General features: G+C 40.2%; 1 protein-coding gene across 4 annotated transcripts; it reads left to right on the top strand.

Moving 5' to 3' along the window:
- Positions 1-1,527: 1,527 nt before the first annotated feature.
- On the top strand, positions 1,528-23,241 carry arhgef9a (Cdc42 guanine nucleotide exchange factor (GEF) 9a). 4 transcript variants are annotated; one of them, XM_041885899.1, is made up of 11 exons: positions 1,528-1,735; positions 5,123-5,302; positions 5,709-5,798; positions 11,061-11,285; positions 17,763-17,942; positions 18,234-18,466; positions 18,800-18,929; positions 19,661-19,792; positions 21,173-21,416; positions 21,498-21,566; positions 21,670-23,241. In XM_041885899.1, exons 1-11 carry the CDS (start codon positions 1,715-1,717, stop codon positions 21,837-21,839), a joined length of 1,674 nt encoding a protein of 557 aa, XP_041741833.1. In that variant the 5' UTR covers positions 1,528-1,714; the 3' UTR covers positions 21,840-23,241. The 4 variants fall into 4 exon arrangements, with proteins under 4 accessions (XP_041741833.1, XP_041741835.1, XP_041741836.1 ...); XM_041885901.1 differs by having other exon boundaries at positions 1,528-1,752; XM_041885900.1 differs by lacking the exon at positions 1,528-1,735 and adding an exon at positions 2,044-2,144.
- The last annotated feature ends 619 nt before the right edge of the window (positions 23,242-23,860 follow it).

Genomic DNA, 23,860 nt, shown 5'->3' with positions numbered 1-23,860 from the left:
GCTGTAGTAGAAGTATGTAGATTTCCCACTGCAGTGGTTTAGCCCCATTCTAATGCTGCAGTATCCCTGGTTTTAGATTTCACTGGATTTCTACAGTACCCCTCCGCCCCACCCCCTACCCCCACCTCCTCTTTCCGTTGCACAGTATCTTGTGAAAGCTTATTCTTAAAGCATATTCTATCATCATGGGAGAGTAAAAATAGCAAGTTCTCACTAATGATGTTTGTTTCCTTTTTTTAACAGTGACATTTTTTAAAAACTTCTGTGCTGTCATTGTCACTGAGCCTCAGTGAAGTGAATGTATCTGGTTCCAGATAATGAGCTTATCTCATTTGAAAGGTACAGGCACATTGTCATCTGAGGGCAGCGGAGACTCCTCTGATTCTAATATAAAACGTTTCCTATCCTCAGATGAGTCGCAAAGACAGACAGCAGCCTAGCATTGAGGTCAAAACAACATGATGTGTTCCCCTTGCTTTCAAATAGCTGCCAACAAAGAGCTGTTGACTGCCAGTGTCAGAGAGGTCTTGTCTGTGGACTTAACTTTGTTTGTGTGGACTAAATACTTGTATATCTGAGCTTCTAAAAGCCATACCATGTCACCCCTTTCCTCATCTCTCCACACAAGCTCACAGTTATTGTTGGCTTCAGATTCAAAGCCATTGTGCTGGTCTTTGAGGCAGTGAGGGTTACCAGTCCTCTCTACCTGCTGGCAATGATAAGACCACACAACCGGCCAGGCTCTGTTACCTCTGGTCTCCTGGAATCTCCCCCATGAGGACTCAGTGTATGGTCCACCTGGTTCTGTTATGACCCCTCAGAATCAACTGTACATGTGTTGGAACAGCAGAGCTGCTGCTTATCCTCATCCACTTGTGCTATTAGCCTAAAGCATGTTTTCTCTTCATCCTGTGTTGTGTTGCTTTAATTTTTCTTATTTACTTTATTGAATTATTGTTCAATTCAATTATTCTTCTTGATCCTTATTAGACTTCTGTGAGTTTCCCCCCTGAAGTTTGTGTTGGTAGAAGTCTTGAGACACCCAAGGCTGATAGTGCAACTATGCACTTCTCTCATCATGCTTGTGAGAGAGAGCTACAGGAGTGACAGCGATGGGGCCAGTGAACAATCGAGCTCAGAGTGCATGGGGATTTGGATTGACAGGTGCACAGGAGCCAAGAGGAGAGACTAGTCTCTACTGAGATACATTACAAAGTAGTTATCATACTGTTAAGACCTCTCTTACTTAATGATTTGTGTTTTTTTTTACTATTATCAATGATTACAGTAGCCTAGGCCTATAATGAAATTAAGACATTTTAATTGCAAACTGGCACAGGCCAATAGAACCACCATATAGTGTCTATGATCCTCATGTTAATATTTCTGGTCCGTGATTGTAACTATATTTTGATGAGCAAGCATCACGAGGTTAGGACACCCAGTTTAAAGCTAGGAACCATAAATGATGAGCCCCCAATGAGTGCCTGTGGTATGTAACTCTATGCACGAAGCACCGCCCAGGTTTTTGCTCCCCACTACGCAGGGAGAGTTGCAGCAGTAGCATTCTACAGTGGCTACGTTACCATCACAATTTTTAGTGCATGCAAAGACCCCCTACCTGCTAATGCAAAACGGCATTCAAGTCGGCAAATCGGGAAACTAGCAGACGACGGGTGTCAGAGTGGAAGGGGAACTAACGGTGCAGACTCTGATGATGATGAGGATGATGATGGTGAGGATGATGATTCTGTAAGAGAGTTATAAGCATGAATACAATATTATGTGAAAGAGGAGGTAGCTAGAGATAATACCTGAAATGTTTCCTTGCGTTATGAACAGTCACAAAATGTTGGTGTACAACAATATGCTACTTAACCGATTTAATTTTGCAGAGCTCATGCTCTGCATTATGACCTTGGATATGAAAGTGAACATTTGCATGGTCGTAATCATCGTTATGTGATGCTTATGTTTGTGTGGTTGGTGGTTGCTGATACACTCAGTGCGCGTTTGGATAATCACAGCCCGCACTCAAGTACGCACGGCGTGCAGTTGAGGCGAGGAAGTGGGAGCGAATGCGTGTTCTTATGGAGGGACACACTGGGCTTCAACATGGCCTCATCACGATATGAATGGCGCTGGTATTTTCTATATTACCATATCTTGTTTGTGGTTTACATTTTCTTTAACATGTCGGCCATCAGTGGCATATGGCAGTCGCGGGCGCCAGATAGATTGTTAGGAACGGTTCCTTGCTTCGGGGTTCTCGTGGTAAATTAATTTTATTGGCATGTTGTGTGGGAGAGGCAATGTTTTTCAGTAAAAGCCTGTTCTGTTGATTACTTGGCGTTGGGGATATGGTGGTCGTTTGAAATAAATGTGGCCTTTTCACAGAATCTTCTTGATCTGGTAGGATTGAAAGGATGCAACTCTACCTGCGCTAGAATGATATAATTAAATAGAATAACGGTATTCTTCAGGCTGTAGATTGCATTTTGTAGGCTACTGACCATGTCATTTGTGTCTCAGCGCTAACGTTAGTGGGCGCAATGCAAAAAAACAGCATTATCTAGCCTACTGTAAACGAGCTATACAGTAGCCTAATAATATAATGTATTATCGAATGTAGAGTTATTTTGTTTTTAAATATTGACCTATGTTGTAATGGTTTAACATTGATATTAAAGTAGTTTTTTATGTATATACTTCCATGCTTCCACTGTAGGCCTATCTCACTGTAGGCCCCGTGGTGCCACATAATGTTGTATTTTATGACGTAGCCTATAGGATATCTCGAAACATTGCTTTTAGTGTATGCGAATTGGTAGGCCTAAATAGTATGACGAATGGTTATATGGATATAATATTTTTATGTAGACCTAATATAATGCAGTTTGCGTTTTCATAGTGACAATTCTACAGATGCTATGAATGTAACAGCATGTTTTTGTTTTTTGTGTGTGTGTGTTTGCAACTTAATGCATAGACCTACTGTTTCCCTGTTGTATTGAATGCTTCAGTGCTGTTCATATCACATGGTCCCAGTTAAATAAATGGTGATGCATTGAGTCTCACAGGAGATAAAATAGCTGTATTGCAAAGGGGAATGCTCTGCTCTAGTGTAATAACAGTATTACTGTCAGTAGGCCTATGCAGACATTATTTAAAAAAGACAGGGTTATTCATTAGTTGTATTATGAGGAAGCCAAATACAGGTTGTCATATCAAAACAGGGGTGTGCATATTTAATGCAGGCAGGGGTGCATTCACATGGAGATGCATGTGGAGCTAAAAATACCCCTTTCTGTTCTTGAGCATGTGAGTTATAGTGGAGAGTGAGCTCTCTTGCCACATTTATCAGGGGACATGTTGACTTGTTAATTAGTATATTACTGTGAGGGATTACTATCTGTTTTCATCCTGTTGTATCTCTCATCGTTTGAGCTATCACCTTTTTTCGTTTCACTCATGATGTTATTAGGATATCAGGTGGAGCTCAGGCAGGGCACCTGTGGTCTATTGCATAAATCTTTGTTTAAATAAATGTTAATTATGTTAATACATAAAGTCAGTTGGCCCTCTGTAACCTGGAATAGGTAATGACATTAAAGTGTGAATGGAGGGTAGGTCAATTAGAATTTTTCTCTACGTAATATATTGGAGAAACGCTGTTGAGTAAAACATCAATTATGCCAAAGTTTGTTATTTTCTTTTGGATTATGAGAAAAACAGTCACTCCAAGCAGAGCAACTACAGCTATGTTTTAGGGATTTATCGGCCAGTCGATAGTGCAGCTCAGCTGTGTAATCTGGGTCACGGCACCAATGTAGCATCTACCAGTCTGCACCCTGTTTCAGTATGGTGCTCCTGCTCCCTACAGCCTGCATCACACTCCAGCCAACTACACAAAGCACTAGCCAACTACACAAAGCTCTAGCCAACTACACAATGCTCTCTAGAGCAATAGGCTAGCAATAGTTTATGTTCATATTCAGGTTTTTACACTTTAATGTTGAGACAAGAAGATATTTGGTTGACTGACTCCTTTTGGGCTTATTTAACTGCTTTTTGTAGTAGTGTGACTGACCCATATACTACTGATCATCTTATGTAACATTGATATTTTACACAGGGGAGAAGTGTCTTATGTACAGTAACTCTGTCTTAGACAGAATAAGGCCAATTACAGATTTTGCCCACAAATCCAGGGCCATTTTATGAGAGGGAGGGGCTAGACAAAAAGTGGCACAGGTGTAATGAAATATTTAAGTCCCTGTGGGTGATGCAATTAATAGGGTTGTCAAACTGTGAACTTGTTTTGTTTGACCTGGCTTTTACAATGGCAATACAGATGGGGAAATATAAACGCAATCATTCCTCTTCAAGATACTTTTTTGGAACAGTTTTAGATTTCCCCACTTTAATGCCTAAACCCAGATTGAGATTGATAATATGTAGAAGGAGGTATTCCCTGAGGGTGGACAGACATAGGCATGTGTCTGTTAGGGTATCATCCTTGAGTCATCTCTACCCACTACTGGATGTTATACTTAATCATAATTTAGAGACCAGTGTCTATCTGTGGTATGAGGTCTTTGGGGGATCGACATTTGGGTGTCTTTTAGTTAGTGTTGGAATGGATAGGGATGGGGACAGTTGGTTGTGTTTGTCTGGACATACAGTATATGGGTGGATTTAATATTGGAGAAGATTAGAGCAAATCTGAACAAATGGGAAAGATCAAGTCATCCACCATTGCCTATCACTTTGGCATTGATTATAACGCCTCATGTGTTAGGTTAATTTCACTGAATCAAAGATGTTTAACTCTTTATAATGCTGGTCATTTGTCAAATAAAAGTGAATAGGTAGATAAATTGGTTAGAAACTCAGATATTGTCACCAAGACTTCATAGTGCCCTCCTGCCCTTGTAAAAGTAATAATGAGCCCTTACCCTCATCTCTCCCCTCACCCCTCATCCCCATTTCCCCTCTCCTCTCTTCTCTCTCACTTCCCTTCCCTTCTCTCCCCTACCCCAACCCCTCTCTCTCCTCACCCCTCACCCCTCACCCCTCACCCCTCACCCCTCACCCCTCTCCCCTCTCCCCTCTCCCACAGTTGATCAGTGGGGGATCCATCGTCAGCGCTGAGGCAGTATGGGATCATGTCACCATGGCCGACAGGGAGTTGGCATTTAAGGCAGGGGATGTCATCAAGGTCCTCGATGCATCAAATAAGGACTGGTGGTGGGGACAGATTGATGATGAAGAAGGATGGTTCCCAGCCAGCTTTGTGAGGGTGAGTGGAGCCATCAACGATTTTCTCATTCCCTGCTGCACCGTGTCTTGCCCCTCAACAAGTACACTAGGGTTTACCACCTATTCTCAATGCTGCGATGGATTATCCTTTGCCATTGCGTTATCATTGATAATTATCATTGATTGACTGCCCTGTTTTGAGGGCAGATATTTTAGGCTTGGATGATGATGATGATATTTTGATATTGATCAAAATATGATTATGCCATGCTAATCTCACAGGAACTAAAAATATTTACTAGTCTCCAATTTAAATACTGTGAAAAGAAGAAGACTTCAGAAAAGTGAGGAGTTAATACTTTGCTGGGTTATCACTACTAGCCTTCTCCATCTGCCAACTGTAAAAATGAGTCTGAACGAGGTATGTCATGTTTTTCTCTCCAAAGGTTGAACCCCATCCACCACAACCTCAAACAAAACAGGTTTTCTATATCAACCCTATAGCAGCTCCAAGGTTCCAAAACACAACTACCAAGGTGCGTTTAATAGTTTCAGCAAGTATTTCAAAGCAGCTGTTTTAACTAGCATCTCACTGCACATTGGACCACCCCATATCTAACATCCTGTCGCTTTATACTACTGCTTCCATTTGCAGACATCACCATGCTTCGAGTGTCAAGCTTGTAATAGCATTACGGTCAAACTATGGTATCTCAAACAACACTCTCTTTCTCACTCTCACTCCCTCTCACTTACTCTCTTTTTCTCAGTATCTGCTCTCTCACTCAACTGAAAAGCGAGCACTGAGGCACTGATTCATCTCAGATCTGAATGATGAAACATGTATGACCAACCTTTTAGCAGAGTACAGAGCATATCAAACAGGTGGATAAAACGAACAAGGCTTGATGAGTGACTCAAATAAAAGCTATTTAATGGTTATTTTATGTAACCGGATTTGTTGTCATGTTGGAAGTTATTTTCAGGAACATACATTTTCTAAAATCTTAAGAGCATTTCTGGATTATTGCACCTATCCTATGAATTGACCATACAGCTTTTGTCCACTGGTCCAAGGAAACAGAGAGAGTGGGCTCTAAATAGACACCCGTGGACAATGTACTCAGACTGCAATATACCGTGTACACATAATACCATCAAGCACTGAGACCTGATGTCTGGAAAATATGACTTACAGCACAGGTCATATGTGACTTCTGCATGGCCACATGCATATTTAAAATCAATCTCAGAAGGGTCCCATGACTCTATGTCCAGGATGTTATGGTGGGGTCTAGTGTTTCTAACATAGATTGGCACATGTCAGAGGTGCTTTATACCCATCTTCTCTATGTGCAGTCTCTCAAAGTGTGGTTCGTTACCCAAGTAGTGATGAAGGACAAAGGGTTAGGCCTAAAACAGCACAACCAATATCTGACTTAAACAGTAGCTGTTCTCATAGGTTTAATGACCACAACTACTTCATATTTGCAAACAAACAGTCAGATACAGTGGGGTCCGAAATTATTGATACCCTTGATAAAGATGAGCAATAATGACTATGAAATAAATAATTAAAATACTGAGCTAAAAATTATATTATTTTATACTAATGCAATTGCTCAGAGAAATAGATATTGTTTAAGAAGTAGTATTGTTTTTTCTCAAAAAGGTAGGGGTAATAATTATTGACACACCGTAAAGATTCTTATAAATAAAGTAGTCAAAAGTTTAGTATTTGGTCCCATATTCCTAGCACGCAATGACTTCATTAAGCCTCCACTCTTCTGGGAAGGCTTTCCACTAGATGTTGGAACATTGCTGCGGGGACTTGCTTCCATTCAGCCACAAGAGCATTAGTGAGGTCGGGCACTGATGTTGGGCGATTAGGCCTGGCTCGCAGTCGGCGTTCCAATTCATCCCAAAGGTGTTCGATGGGGTTGAGGTCAGGGCTCGGTGCAGGCCAGTCAAGTTCTTCCACACCGATCTCGACAAACCATTTCTGTATGGACCTCGCTTTGTGCACAGGGGCATTGTCATGCCTAAACAGGAAAGGGCCTTCCCCAAACTGTTGCCACAAAGTTGGAAGCACCACTCCAGCCGACGCTTGGCATTGCACATGGTGATCTTAGGCTTGTGTGCGGCTGCTTGGCCATGGAAACCCATTTCATTAAGCTCCCGACTAACAGTTATTGTGCTGACGTTGCTTCCAGAGGCAGTTTGGAACTCGGTAGTGAGTGTTGCAACTAAGGACAGACGATTTTTACGCGCTACTCTCTTCAGCACTTGGTGGTCCTGTTCTGTGAGCTTGTGTGGCCTACCACTTCGCGGCTGAGACATTGTTGCTCCTAGATGTTTCCACTTCACAATAACAGCACTTACAGTTGACCGTGGGCAGCTCTAGCAGCGCAGAAATTTGACGAACTGACTTTTTGGAAAGGTGACATTCTATGACGGTGCCACGTTGAAAGTCACTGAGCTCATTAGTAAGGCCATTTTTATTTTATTTTTTATTTATTATTTAACATTCTACTGCCAATGTTTGTCTATGGAGATTGCATGGCTGTGTGCTCGATTTTATACACCTGTCAGCAACAGGTGTGGCTGAAATAGCCTAATCCACTAATTTAAAGGGGTTTCCACGTACTTTTGTATATATAGTGTACCTCCAAGACATGCTAACTTCTCACCATTACCAATAACAGGGGAGGTTACAATGTCTTGGGGGTATGATCTTTCTCTGAGCAATTGTATTAGTATAAAATAATATAATTTCCCAATTTTTTTGAACATACAATATAGCTCAGTATTTGAGTTATTTATTTTATACAGTCATTATTGCTCATCTTTATCAAGGGTGTCAATAATTTCGGACCCCACTATCTGTCGTTACGATTGAGCAAAACTCTGGAGTAAATGCTTCAGCCTCATCTTTTTTTTATTTGACTGAATCTACCAACTGATCTCATCATCTCATCTTACTCAGTGATTACTAGAGTTTATCTGTTTGATTTTCTTTATGTGACAAGAAATTATAAGCTAATTCTATGGGAAAATAGTACCTATATATCCTAGAGGGAAATGTGCCCATTAACAATACAGTTGCATCATGGCTGGCTTTGTAATGTTTATTTTTCCTGAAAAACATAATGATTGTGTAGATGTGTATTAGGAGTCAGCTACCTACCCCGTGTCCTCTGGCAAGGTTGCTAAAATTAGTTCCCTTTGAGGATTACACAAAGTGACAGTTCATTCCTTGAGATGCCTTCAAGCAACCGATGCACTAATGCACACAACTCCTGCAACTCCCTCAACTAGGAGGTATCAGATTTTAATAAAACAATGAATACTGCATAGATGGACATCCTATTCATTGTTTCATGGTTTTATCCCTTTTGTAATACAATGTTATTTCTTGACCGTGTGTATGAGCCTTCCAATTATAATGTGGGGAGGTCAAAATAATGAAAAACTATCAACCAAATCTATTCATTTTAAAATGTTGATTACTTCTCCTTTCCATTATCATTCACCTGATGATAAGACAAGACGTGAACAAAAGACGTATGATGGGGGTCCCAGGGTCGCCGTTTTTTTAAAGCTAAATCAATGTCTCGCAAGATCACTGAATGATTAATTAGTATTCTACATAGGCCTAACATACCAAATATAATAGCATAGTATAACGTCACAATTAGACCAAAAATACCACTTAATTTCTTATGTAGACTACACTTGCATGTTTTATATGCATTATGATAATCATCCACTTCGTCACATATGTGTTATTTGAATCGAGCATCAAGGACCAGCAGTGAACAGTTTTTTCCTTAACAAAAAAGCTTGACACAAGGGGGCCTCAAACCCACTGTTACTGTATCCTGCAGATTCACAGTTCACTGGTAAATGCTACCTGGCAGCGATAATAATGGAGGTACATGGCACCTATTTGACAAGACCATTTTTAAAAATGATGTATGATACACTTAAATGTTGTATAGACCTCCTTTTTCCCGTAAAAGCACATGGATATGTGTGAAAAACGTGGGATTTTGTCATATATGCGAAAAATCTGCATCATGCAATATTTGCACACTACAATTGTGACAGACTAAGTGGAACAAAAGTAAACCTTGAATTTGGAGGTTTAAAATATCCCTCTGGTGGCCAGGGTTGACCTATTTAAAGAAATGCCATTGGTTGGTGGATATAAAGTATAAGATCTTTGATAGGCTGATGCGGAATTTGTTACAGGAAATAATCACCAGCCAGCTGGTCAGGTTAGCATAGGGCTAAATGTGGCAGGTTATCTTATGGGAACTGCTATACATTTAGCGTTGTATCAAGTGCAACTATGTAGATTATTTTAATTGGCTAATGCACATTTTGAGACTGAGAAAGGTTTATGCTTGTGTGGACCCATATTGTTCATTAGATTAAGTTATAACATGTTATATCCCTATCAATTTGCAGTGTTGGGGAAGCTACTCGGAAAATATAGTTTACCAAGCTACCAATTAAACACAAAAGCTCTGTTTCAAGTGAGAATTTGGCAGGTCTGATGCTAAAAAATAAAGGAAATTATTGTCTACTTCACCCTTTCTTTTTTTGCAGAAAAAAATGTGTGTAGTTCCCGTAGTTTTCTACACCGCGACATGGCAAAAAAGTAATGAAGTACTGAAAAGACTACCAATATTTGAATTGAGCAACTACCACTAAGCTACTGCAAAATGTAGTTAAATTACTAGTTGAACTACATGTAGTTCACTACTCCCCAACACTGGAAACAGCCACTGTTGAAACACAGGGATTGTGCAGTGCAGTCTATCAACTGTCCCATTTATCAGGAGCAAAGCGCTGTTTTAAATTCCCTGTGTCACTGCCTTACATATTGTGAGCGCTCATGCTTAAAGCTCTATTGTGCAGTCACAGTGATGTACTCAGCCTAACCTGCAATTTCATGCTTGTTTCTTTTTCTAGTTTCGATACATACTGTTGCTTAAGTTCAACCTATTCAATAGTGATGGGAGAAAAAATCGATACAGTTACATATCGCAATATTATTTTTGATAATATATCATATCGTATCGTTTTGACAATATTACAATATAATTTTTGCGCTAGTTGGCTGTACCTGCACCAAAACTTTCCTTCATAGCTTGTTCTCCATCTTCTTTTAAAATATGGAGCCAATTTGTTTTCAGCACTTTTATTTCCATAACTGATCAAAACCCGTTCTCATGGCTCTCTTTTGTCCCTCTGCAGCAGACCTATGGTGAGCAATATGTTTGGAACATCGAATCGCAGTAAAATCCCAGTATCAAATCTCAATACATATAGAATCGTGAGAATTGCAATACATATCGTATCAGCACTTAAGTATCGTGATAATATCGTATCGTGAGGTTCCTGGCAATTCCCAACCCTACTATTCAATGTAAAGGCTTTTTCCCACTGCAATGTGTTCGTTAGAATTCAAGATAAATGACTATCTTTTTTGGACAGGTACCTCTTTTACAGGTGCATCAGAGGAATGAAGGCCTGATATGGATATTTCTATACTTTTTTAACAGGTTTTGTGTCAAATCTAATTATGATACACATTGTTCAATTTAAACTGAAGGAGTGGCATTGAAAATGAATTTGAATAGAGAGAAAAAAGTCCCATGGCTTTGGAATTAGTATGGTGTTGTTTTTTGTATTTTAATAATATTTTAGATCACATACAACCCGAACCCTGATTGTTGATGCTACTGTTTATTTGTCCAGGCTGACATGTTGTGTTCTGCTGTCCTCAGCTGTGGGTGAACCAGGAGGAGAGCACGGCGGTAGAGACAGTTGAGGGGGCTAGCCCCAGCCCCAGTGAGGTCCAGAACGGCCATGCGGAGGCCAGCCCCAGCAGCAGCGACTGTCTCTGCCTGGGCCAGCCCATCCAGAATAGAGACCAGATGAGGGCCAACGTAATCAACGAGATCATGAGCACAGAGCGTCACTACATCAAACACCTGAAGGACATATGTGAGGTAGGCTTGGTTGGCTAGAGGAGATCTTCCAGAGACTGAAGGGCATATGTGAAGCAGAGGTTATAGACCATGGATGGGCAACTTTGATTGGGGTGGGGGCCACAAAAAATCTGAACATATCATGAGGGGCCGCAGTGGCTCACGGGTCTGCGTATCCATATAACCTGGTGGCAGGTAGCCTAGTGGTTAGAGCGTTGGGCCAGTAACTGAAAAGTCGCTCGCTGGTTAGAATACCTGAGCCGACAAGGTGAAAAAGCTGTCGATGTTCCCTTGATTAAGGCACGTAACCCTAATTTGCTCCAGGGGTGCCGTACTACTATATCTGACCCTGTAAAACCACACACTTCACTGCACCTCTCCGGTATATGTGACAATAAAACATCTTACATGCAGTCAGAGCCGGCCCTAGCCTTTTGGGGGCCCTAAGTTACATTTTGTTGGGGGCAAAACATTTTAGGCGTTTTGTTAGTTTTGGTCTTCTGCAAGGTTTTTTTCGGCTGTTTGTGCACATTAAATTTTTTACTGAGACAAGCCGAAGTTCGGTATCCAAAGTTTACGCCCCTTCATCGGTGATTGGTCAACAGTAGGGATTCTTCAATGAAGTGTTTGTTGTCATTCAATGAGAGACGACTCGTTTTCATGCACATTTTTTAACTTGAGAAATACTGCACCAAACATTTTAGTTAGATGTAAAAAGTCCTCCTCGGCAAAAACTTCAAAATTAATTACAGATTTCTTGAGTTATCTTAGATTAATTCAGACTATTTTGAGGAAATGTATACTGGCTATGGCGTCTCAAGAGGGACAAACAGTACTATTGCTGTTTTTTTCTTGTTTTTCAAGAGGTCTTTTAAGGGAGTATGCGAGGCACGGACGTTCAGTTCGCCTAGCCGAGTTCTGCTAGGAGCAAACCGAACCTAGTATGCAGACACCTTCATGTACTATGCTTTTTCTCACGCTTACTATACCACAGGACAATATAGTCTACCAGTCAACTGTCTATCCTGCCGTCTATCCATAGTGACAATAGTGGTAGTTGGATCGTTTGTGCAGATCTGCAATAGGTTAACTAGCAATCATACCACACATAAAATCATTTAAATCTGCACCAATTTTCAATATAAATCCACAAGATAGAGGAATAGCTGATAGGCAGTGGGGAGGCCAGGTGCGTCACTAGGCATTAAAGAACAGTGAAGACACGCAGCTTAAAAAGCTCCCCTATTGATCTTGTTTAGGGACAATAAAATGATCCTACCTAGACTATCCTACAACACCACAATCCAATAAAGAAATTGCATTATTGTTTTCAAGTGAGTACAATTGAGTACAATTCTACTCTAGGCTGTAAACTGCAGTGAAAATGTAATTTGAATAATGGCGTAAAGTCCCTGTTTCATTCCATTTGGATCAGCTGTGGGTCTACTCTCGACAGATTATAGAAAGACACAGTAGCATACCAGTCTGGCTGTATTTTTACTTCCAATACTGATACGTTGTCTGTTGCCAGTCATCATTCTCCCAAGTCATCCTATATATGCTCCCAGCAGGCCCAGTTATTCAGGAAAGCTTAACAGGGTTCTGCCTCCTTTCCGATCCGAGCGGTTATGACTCGACCTATAATATAACGCTACAATCTATCCTAAATATTTGTCATTTAACTTTTAAAATGCATTACCTTTTATGTGTGGCATAAACACAACTAGTCACAATGCTTTAATCTGATAAGGCTACTTCAAAAGTCTCCTGTAGGCTGCCTGCCCATGTTCATCCACTCCACTCTAATATAATTCCAGCATCCAAACTGTGCAGCAGCCATTCGATTAATGGAAAGAGACATCTGTTACAAAACACCAAAAAGTTTAATTACAATTGAGATTGTCAAACCAAGCCTTCGATGCTGAGTAGGGAGGGATGTATTTTCAAGATTGACATACTCTACTTCAGTGGTCTCCAACCTTTTCTATTATGAGAGCTTTTAAAAAAGGAAACATGTCGCGAGCTACAATTTTATTTCTAGCTTTCAAATAGGAACATTCTTCTCTTCTCTCCCCTGCAACTCTTCCCCAGGTCCTTAGTGTACAAGAGAAAATAATGCACTATGTTTTCTGTTAATATACCTGGTAAAATAATAGTTAATAAACAACTCTAAAGGGGGCCATATAAAATCTGAGATTTTTTCCCCCAAATGCTGTTTTATATTTTCACAAATTCTGTTTTCTCAGTTTTATTGTTCCTGGTTTTTGATTTTTTGATGTATTTATTTTTCACTCTCAAAACTACAATTGTTCATAGATTAACAACGAAATTGGATGTTCTGAGTCCATGTCAATGCTTACATCACATCAGAAGACCATTTATTTTAGGTCTGTAAGGAAACTAGCAAATAGATTGTTGAGTATAATTCCCCTTTAATTGTGCATCTGGCCCTTTAATTGCGCATATCCTGAGCCAGGAATGTGCCGTCTAATGTGCAGGTCTAGTGATGGTTCTGTGCTGCTGCTGGGCATTTCATGGCAAAGTTTGCAAATAACAAATATTAGGTACAGTTGAAGTCGGAAGTTTACATACACCTTAGCCAAAGAAATGTAAACTCAGTTTTACACAATTCCTGACATTTAATCCTAGTAAAAATTCCCTGTCTTAGGTCAGTTAGGATCACCACTTTATTTTAAGAATGTGAAATGTCAGAATAATAGTAGAGAGATGGATTTATTTAAGCTTTTATTTCTTTCATCACATTCCCAGTGGGTCAGAAGTTTAAATACACTCAATTAGTATTTGGTAGCATTGCCTATAAATTATTTAACTTGGGTCAAACGTTTTGGGTAGCCTTCCACAAGCTTCCCACAATAAGTTGGGTGAATTTTGGCCCATTCCTCCAGACAGAGCTGTTGTAACGGAGTCAGGTTTGTAGGCCTCCTTGCTCACACACGCTTTTTCAGTTCTGCCCACACATTTTCTATAGGATTGAGGTCAGGGCTTTGTGATGGCCACTCCAATACCTTGACTTTGTTGTCCTTAAGCCATTTTGCCACAACTTTGGAAGTATGCTTGGGGTCATTGTCCATTTGGAAGACCCATTTGCGACCAAGCTTTAACTTCCTGACTAATGTCTTGAGATGTTGCTTCAATCTATCAACATAATTTTCCTTCCTCATGATGCCATTTATTTTGTGAAGTGCACCAGTCCCTCTTGCAGCAAAGCACCCCCACAGCATGATGCTGCCACCCCCATGCTTCACGGTTGGGATGGTGTTCTTCAGCTTGCAAGCAACCCCCTTTTTCCTCCAAACATAACGATGGTCATTATGGCCAAACAGTTCTATTTTTGTTTCATCAGACCAGAGGACATTTCTCCAAAAAGTACGATCTTTGTCCCCATGTGCAGTTGTAAACCGTAGTCTGGCTTTTTTATGGCGGTTTTGGAGCAGTGGCTTCTTCCTTTCTGAGCGGCCTTTCAGGTTATGTCGATATAGGACTCGTTTTACTGTGGATATAGATACTTTTGTATGCTGTTGTTCTGGGATTGATTTGCACTTTTCGCACCAAAGTACGTTCATCTCTAGGAGACAGAAGTCTCCTTCCTGAGCGGTATGATGGCTGCGTGGTCCCATGGTGTTTATAGTTGCGTACTATTGTTTGTACAGATGAACGTGGTACCTTCAGGCGTTTGGAAATTGCTCCCAAGGATGAACCAGACTAGAGGTCTACAATTTTTTTCTGAGGTCTTGGCTGATTTCCTTTGATTTTCCCATGATGTCAAGCAAAGAGGCACTGAGTTTGAAGGTAGGCCTTGAAATACATCCACAGGTACACCTCCAATTGACTCAAATGATGTCAAGCAGCCTATCAGAAGCTTCTAAAGCCATGACATAATTTCCTGGAATTTTCCAAGCTGTTTAAAGGCACAGTCAACTTAGTGTTTGTAAACTTCTGACCCACTGGAATTGTGATACAGTGAATTATATGTGAAATAATCTGTCTAAACAATTGTTGGAAAAATTACTTGTGTCATGCACAAAGTAGATGTCCTAACCGACTTGCCAAAACTATAGTTTGTTAACAAGACATTTGTGGAGTGGTTGAAAAACGAGTTTTAATGAAGGTTTTGGTGAAAGTATTTCTGTCAAACCACAAGAAGGTTATCACATCAACTGGCTACACACGGAGTGATACACATAAGAGCACCCCACACAGACAGACTGGCAATATTGCTGGAAATTCATTGGCAGATATTGTGTTAGGTTTTGCTTTTTAATTAAGCCATTAGTAGCTAACCAGTGGTGGGATAATGGCAATGTTGTGTTGATAAGATAGTAGCTGGGAGCTTGTAGTGTCTGATACTTGTGAGATTTGTTTATGACAGTTTGCGGTGGAATACGTGAAAATTGCATGTACTTTCAGAATTGTTTGGCGAGCTACTCATAGGTTGCCTGCGAGCTACTGGTAGTTTGTGATCGACTTGTTGGAGACCCCTGCTCTACTTGATTGTGGTGTTGAACGCTAACCATGATGATAAGCGTTCCAAGTCGGAAGTCGGTATGCAGTTATGCGTTGCTTATTGGTTATTGTGGTGCATTGGCACAGAAACCTGTTGGTGGAAAATCTGTTGCATGTATTTTATATAATTATAAATATTATCAAATGTTAAATGGATTTCCGCCTAGTTGATCATTGTCTGCAGCCGGCTCTGATCGTAGTGTAACGAGACAGGCAGGGAGTACATTCTTTTTGTACATTTTTCCATGGTGGTCTGCGAACCCTCAACCTTCTGGCCCGTTAGAGCTGTGTGGCATTGACTGTGCCACAAAACAATGCTAAAGTCATTTATAAACATGAAGGTTGAAAAAGTGTATTTGTATTTATCTAAGTACCCAATAAACTGTATATCTAATATTTCCACAGTGCTATAACAGCTCTTGTGCACTACAGTGATTAGATTATGCAGTACAGTGCTTTCCACGGACTAGGAACAAAATGTGTCTAAAGGCAAACTTCAGTCAATGATGTTCTAAAGAGTAGTGACATGCTACAGTGTTTTAGTGAGAGATTAGAAGCGATGGCTGACCCGTAAATGCTGGTTGTGGGCTCAGAAATAGCATCCCTCCCATCCCACTGCACTCTTCCCCAGCATATATAGAAACAAGCACTCCATCTCTTCACGCACAACCTGTCTCCGTCAAACAACACACCCAGGAGAGTACACGAAAAAGTACTCAAGAAACTGTTACCCAATCTATGACATTTTTCATCAGTTTTCCCTCTGTTCCCACAGAAATATTACATAATCACAATGTGCTTCGGAACCCCCAAAATGACGCAGAGCTCAGTTGGTAGAGCATGGCGCTTGCAACGCCAGGGTTGTGGGTTCGATTCCCACGGGGGACCAGTATGAAAAAATGTATGCACTCACTAACTGTAAGTTGCTCTGGAGAAGAGCGTCTGCTAAAGGACTAAAATGTAAAAAAAATGTGTAAGCAACATCAAATGGCAAATCGTAATGTCTAGGTGACTAGGAATGGGTATTGAAGCGTGATGGGTCACTTAAGTGTGAAACTATATGATTTTTCAGGAATGACTTGAAATGTTATTGGAGAAATGAGCTCCCACAGAGGGGATGAGTTACATAACTGAGACTCTTGCTTATAGAGCTGTAGCCATCTTTCCTGCCTTTATTTCTCCCTAGGTCTAATCTGGGAAAAATGTGGTTAGAAAAATAAATTCGATGGGAAAGTAACAGTGAATAAATTATGATTATGATGCAGTTATTGGCACTGATGCCTTTTTGAAGCTCAGACAAAACTGTTTGAATGCCCTGTGTCATGTAAAAATATTTCCAGCGTTAAATAGTTCACAGTCGTTCTGATTGTGTTCTGATTGTGACGTCATGCTGTAAAATTTCTCCCAGTGTGAAAATGTTCCCAGTTCAATAATTGCACGCGCATATCTTTATGTGGATGGTTGAGCTCGTGCGGATGTTTCTCTCACATCCTCCTTCGACCTCGAAAAACTGTTCTGTGGGCACGCGCATTTGCTTCACACATCTGCCAATCAATGGTGGCCAGGAGTATTGACACTGACCAATCAGAAGCTTGTTGAGGCGTGAGGTCAGCATATATACACCCGGACTCACGCGTCAAAGTGCAGAGGGTTGATGTGAGGAGAGATATGTTGCAAAGATTTGGGAGCTATGTAGGATGCGAGAGAAACATCCGACGAGCACAGCCATCCATATAAAGAGACGCACATGCAATTATTAAACTGGGAATATTTTCACGTGAGACATTTTCGAACATGACGTCACAATCACAACACAATCAGAACGATTGGGAAGTATTTCAGGCCGGGAAGATTTTTACATGACACCCTGCAGTAAAAAAAAACACATCCGAGATGCAATGCAACATCAATGAAATACTATCCTTTGAAATGCATAATATTGGAACATAACTTTTTTTTTCTTTGTTGCCTCAGGGTTACTTCCGGCAATGTAAAAAAAGAAGAGACATGTTCAACGATGACCAGTTGAGGGTCATATTTGGGAACATTGAAGATATCTACAGGTTTCAAATGGGCTTTGTCAGAGACCTGGAGAAGCAGTACAATACAGAAGAACCTCATCTCAGTGAAATAGGTCCCTGCTTCCTAGAGCATGTAAGCATTTTTGTATCTCTCAGGATTTCAAGTGTTTTTTAAATGTAATCCCTCAATAGATTTGAGCAAACCTTGTGTATCATACGTACATGTCCATTGGATTCTCATCCTTTGTCATACATCTGAGAACCTTGATGATGGGGCATTTCAGAGTTCCCTTTGGTTATTAATTTCAATGGTAACTTAAGGCAGTAATGCACGCTCACTATTTTGTGAACTCCAAAAAAAGAAAAACATTCACAGCTTGTTTCAGCATTTCAGACATACTGTGTACACGTTTATCTGTTGCAGCAAGATGGCTTTTGGATCTACTCAGAGTACTGCAACAACCACGTGGATGCCTGCATGGAGCTCTCTCGGCTGATGAAGGATGGCCGCTATCAGCACTTCTTCGAAGCGTGTCGCCTGGTGCAGCAGATGATTGACATCGCCATTGATGGCTTCCTGCTCACGCCCGTCCAGAAGATCTGCAAGTACCCTCTGCAGCTGGCAGAGCTGCTCAAGTACACTGTCCAGGAGCACAGGTACCTGTCCCTCAGTCTCAATTTCACATCAAAGATTTACATTCATCTCTGTGTCATGATGAAGCATGTTTCTACTGATAAAGATCCTGCTGGAATGAATGGTCTTTTTTGTTCAGTGTAATTGGCCAGTATGAGACATGAGGGTCTTTCATTAATATGTGAGGATCCTAGACATGGATGCTAAACTAAAAGTATTGTTGCTTTGTGCAGTGACGCTATGATAGAGATGTGGCACAGTATGCATGCCTGACTATCTACAGTACTATTGTTGACCTATTCCTCCTTCTTAGTCACCTCCACTATAACATTGTGTCTCCTCCCCTCCTCTCGTAGTGACTACCGTTACGTCGCTGCAGCACTGGCTGTCATGCGGAACGTCACTCAGCAAATTAACGAGCGGAAGCGTCGCCTGGAAAACATTGACAAGATAGCACAGTGGCAGGCGTCTGTGCTGGACTGGGAGGTAGGACTGAGACAGGGTGACAGGACTGAGGAACTAACAAGTACTATGGGACAAACATACAACAATCTGTTTTACTTCAATGTTTTTCTCTGTCAACTCACTCCTTTGCTACTAGTTTGTTTTGGTCAGAGTTTGAAACATAATGTATTTTACAACGGAAATAGTTTGATAAGCTGTCACGTAGAGCTTCTATGAAGGTTTAGAGGCAAGAAGTTGTTGTTTCTTCTAAAGGAAAATGTATCAATCGCTCCTTTTGGAGTACCTACTCTTTTGAAAACATAGATTGTCAAATGCAGTGCATTTTGAAGCACTCCGTTTCATCAGGATGAAGTTAATCAGGAGTGAGAAAAGGAAGTGAAAGGATCTGTGTTGCTTGACTAGAGCCTGTATTTGATGTGAGCGTGAGAGAGCTAGCGATATCAGGCCACTCTGACCTAGTTGAAGAGAGTTTTTCCAGAGTTGCACAATCACTGAGGTACTGTAATTATATCAAGTAATTTTTTTTTCAAACCCACCAGAGTTCTACTTTGTCACCATCTATGTATTTGATTCTTCTGTCATTATCTAATGAGTCAATGTAACATGAGAGGAAGCCTGTTTTACCAGTCAGTATCTTATCAGTCAATTTTCTAATGTCATAAGCATAAAAGGATTCTGTTTTGTTGACTATGTATCACAGACTGTTATTGATCCTGTTTAAAGATCTGACCTTCTTGTATTTCTCTGTGCAGGGGGATGATATTCTAGACAGGAGTACAGAGCTGGTGTACACTGGGGAGATGTCATGGATCTACCAGCCATATGGGCGGAGTCAGACCAGGGTCTTCTTCCTGTTCGACCATCAGATGGTTCTGTGTAAAAAGGTAAGGTGGCCACATCTGGGTAACAAATGCTATTGAATTGATCGGAACCAGTCTTGGCACATCCATCTGTACATATTGCCAATGTAACCACTCTCTTTTGTAGACAGAGTTGGCATGAATTTGTTTAGAATGTGATCAACTGGTCAATTTGTTTGTGAATAAAACATGGCAGCAAAATCAGTATGTGTGTTTGTACATTTAGTTACACTCCCAGGTTCAAGGCAAGTGAAGGTCGCTGCTTGAAAAAGAGAGGTATGTCACCAGCTTAATGTGCCTAAGGGGTAATGATTTATTGTGCAAAACAGAAAGTCACAGGGTTGTATGAGAAAATGCTTAGCCTCAGACAGAGCTTTAGGACATTATGACTACAGTTTGTATAGTAGTTTATATGACAATAATTCCTCTTTACTCCCCAATTCCGACAAGATATTTGAGTCATATACACAAAACTTAAACTGTTAAAATAAGAAGCATCTCAAGTAAAAAATAATTTAAGAAGTTCTGAAATGCATCCAATAGCTCAAAATGTGTTGAGAGATTCTCAAATGTCATGTTAAGAAATTCTCAATTAATGTTTAGCTCTTAAACCCTCAATCAATCCCATTAATTGGCCTATTAGTACGAGTCTTTGTAAAAGCTTAGTCATTCAAATGTGATGGTAGCTCTCAGAAACTTCACAGTGAGGGAAATTCTGCAACCTATATCAGTGTGATATATTGTCACCATGCAATTTGCAGTTTGAAATTAAAATGGTCAGGAACACATCTTTAATTCAGCTCTTGAAATGGAATGGATCCTGTGGTACTTGATGTAACAGAACTGGATGGAGATTCATCCCTGCTTGTCTGTGAGGTCTTATCTTTGATCTCCATCCCCTCAGCACTGTGATTGATTCCTGCTCCTGAGGTGGATGACAACAGTGTTGTAACATAAGGCCATCCAAAGGGGAGCTGACAGGCTTACAGGACAGTACACAGGGCTGTTGTGTCTCTCAGAGTTTACCGCTACCACTGGCAGCTGGGACAAGTGTGACGCAAGCTCTCCGAGGGGACAGGAATACATAGTACGCAGCAGAAACATCACTAATGGGGATGGGACACCTGGAATCTGGAGCAGCTGTTTACAGCAAAGTGCATTATTCATCAGGGTGATTGTCTGGAACCCTGTCTATCACAGGGAAATTGATAGGCTGCAATTAGTAAAAATTCACTTATTTCTTCCTGGCTGCCAGGAATTCAAGCCTTTTCATTTCCTGTCTGTCTGTCACCTGGGTTTCGCAGTACCTCGCTAGTGTTCAAAGCACTGGCGTAGATAATTAGAATCCACTCTACTTTATTTTTCCTTTCCCTTCCGCTCCTCCCTCCCTTCCTTTTCCCTCAGGACTTGATAAGACGAGACATCCTGTACTACAAGGGCCGCATGGATATGGACAGGTACAATGTAGTTGATGCCGTCGATGGGCGGGATGATGACTTCAACGTGAGTGTGAAGAACGCGTTCAAGCTGAGTAATAAGGAATCCGACGAGATCCACATCTTCCTGGCCAAGAAGCTGGAGGAGAAACTTCGCTGGCTAAAAGCTTTCCACGAGGAACGCAAGATGGTGCAAGAGGATGAAAAAATAGGTGTGAATGTGAAAGAAATGTTAATTTGTACAACATAAATGAAAATGATGAATGAAAATAACAATTATTTATATTTTTCAGGGTTTGAGATATCAGAGTATCAGAAGCGACAAGCGGCAATGACGGTGCGAAGAATGACCAAACAAAAAGGTAAATGCACACTTTACCAAGTTAGTTAACTAACAGCTTCTGTTTTTAGTCCATATATAGTGCATCTCTCTCCTCCTTAATATCTCTCTCCTCCCATGTGTAGGCCATAGGTCTGTGCCCCCCGGATACCCCCCTCCTATGGACCCCATGAATCCAGGACAGTACTTGGTAGGAGACGGCATGGAACAATCAGAATTTGAATTCCCTGAACCTGAAAGGTGCAAGTCTCCCTTCTGGCAGAGCTTCAGCAGGTTAACCCCCTTTAGGAAATAGAGAAGAGATATTTTAGAAAGACCACCTTATTTTTTTGAGAAGCACCATTGTATTTCAATTGTGACTCTTTTTAGGGAAAGCTGAACACAATAGTATTTGGACCCAAGAGTATTTGGATTGTCAAACATTTAGCTTGTGAGCATCTCAATGATGACTGTACTGTTATAATCACTTTACCTGTATGACTGCAATGACAACTACCAACACAACTACCACAGCGAATGACCACACCTTTGGAACCTGAGAGAAACCAAAACACCTTCCTATCTCAAGATCTGTGAGAATATTTTTGTGACTTCTACTAATCCTTGGACAATGGAAAATGGAACCGTGAGTTTCAAGGAAGAACTAACAGAACATTTGTGTCCACATTTAACAATGAGGAAGCACTAGTCATACATTGATCTTTATGCCAAATCTGGTTGTGTCCTACAGTTCACTGTGACCTTAATGGGCATTTTATGAGTTTCTCTCTTTTTTTAAATTCTTTTTTTTTTGTTAATGTAAAATGCTGGCCAAATTCATCAGTCTTGTATTGTTTTTGTGAGTATTTATTTCAATTTTATTTTTGTTAATTTATAATGCATGATCAAGTCCATTGTAGGTATTCATTGTGCAATTATATTCTTACGGGTCAAAGGAAAAAGAGAATCAGCATCATCAACTTCAGTGTGACTCATTCAAATACATCTTATATTGTTGACAGGGTATATATGTTGTATATATTTTTATTACATGTAGGTACTTAAGTCTGATAGGAATATCATCTTGTGGTGTTCTCTTAAATAGTAATTCACACTGATTTTACATAACCAGGATGGTAGTTTGAGACCTGATATTACAGTATATTCAGCTAACATACAGTACATTGTATAGTGCTTTCTTTACCACCGGGCACCTCACAGTCATTGTAGAATAATATGTGGTTATAGTTGCACTTACCTAAGATCCACCTGTGATTTCGTCAGGTAGAAGAGTCTGCTAGAATGCCTTTCAACCGCCCAAGTCATTTAACAAGGATTGTGATCGCATAACCTTCGGACATAAAAAGGCCTACCATAAAACTATTTGACGATAGTTCCATAAATGACCATGGTTAAACCCCTATCCATTGGCTATATTTTCATGTGATATTCATTCTTGATAGTGAAAGCTTTATTGGTTAGGACCAAAAAATTATACCACTTTGTTTAAGGTAGCCAAACTACAGTAAAAACATCTTGGTAGTCTTTTTCTTGTGGTGGCTTTCATAGTGCCAGCACAATGTTATGACATGACTGATTTTACGCCTGTCATTGCAGGTTAAAGCCTTCACTTGGTCTGCCATCAGGCTTAGATGAAGCAGATGAGGAACGTTTCAGGGGGATTCCAGTGTGTTTTTTTTTAGGCATTATGATGGCTACTTCAACAACAAAGTTTTACAAGAATTTCACATGAAAAATGCAAAGGAAATGCTGGTGGTCAAGCTTGTTATCTATATTTGTATTCAAAGGGTAAAAACAATTTTTAAAAGGATATTTATTTATATGCCAAAAAAATTAACTAGGATTTAATACATTGCATTAGATACAGTATAAAAGCGCAATATGAAAGTGTGCAGTAATATTGAAAGAAAAAACACTTTAAATATTAAGGCATTTTCTCTTGATTAACTGATATGGAACATTCATTAATTTATTTTAAAAAGTGCATTATAATGAAAACAAATGCTTAAATGTCTGAATTGATAAGTTGTTTTATTTCATTTTTGGTTTTATTGATAATTATGGATGATTTATCATTAATTCTGTGACTATGGCTTGGAATAAATCAAAATGCGTCAACATGATTGTTTCCTTCTTAATAACTTAAGTTGTGCAGTACCCTGTTAGGTATAAACAGATGTGCATTAACATAAACTGTAATGCGATGGATAAACACCAAGATTATCTAAATTAATTTCTCAGAATGCCAAGTGTTTATATTGACTTTTTCTCCCAAGAATCACCATCTCTCCTTATATTTCCCTCTTAACGTACCAA

Source organism: Coregonus clupeaformis, chromosome 9, assembly GCF_020615455.1.
Source record: "Coregonus clupeaformis isolate EN_2021a chromosome 9, ASM2061545v1, whole genome shotgun sequence".
Lineage (NCBI taxonomy): Eukaryota > Metazoa > Chordata > Actinopteri > Salmoniformes > Salmonidae > Coregonus > Coregonus clupeaformis.
The sequence above is the reverse complement of the archived record's forward strand: the minus strand, read 5'-3'. Positions and strand labels throughout refer to the sequence as shown.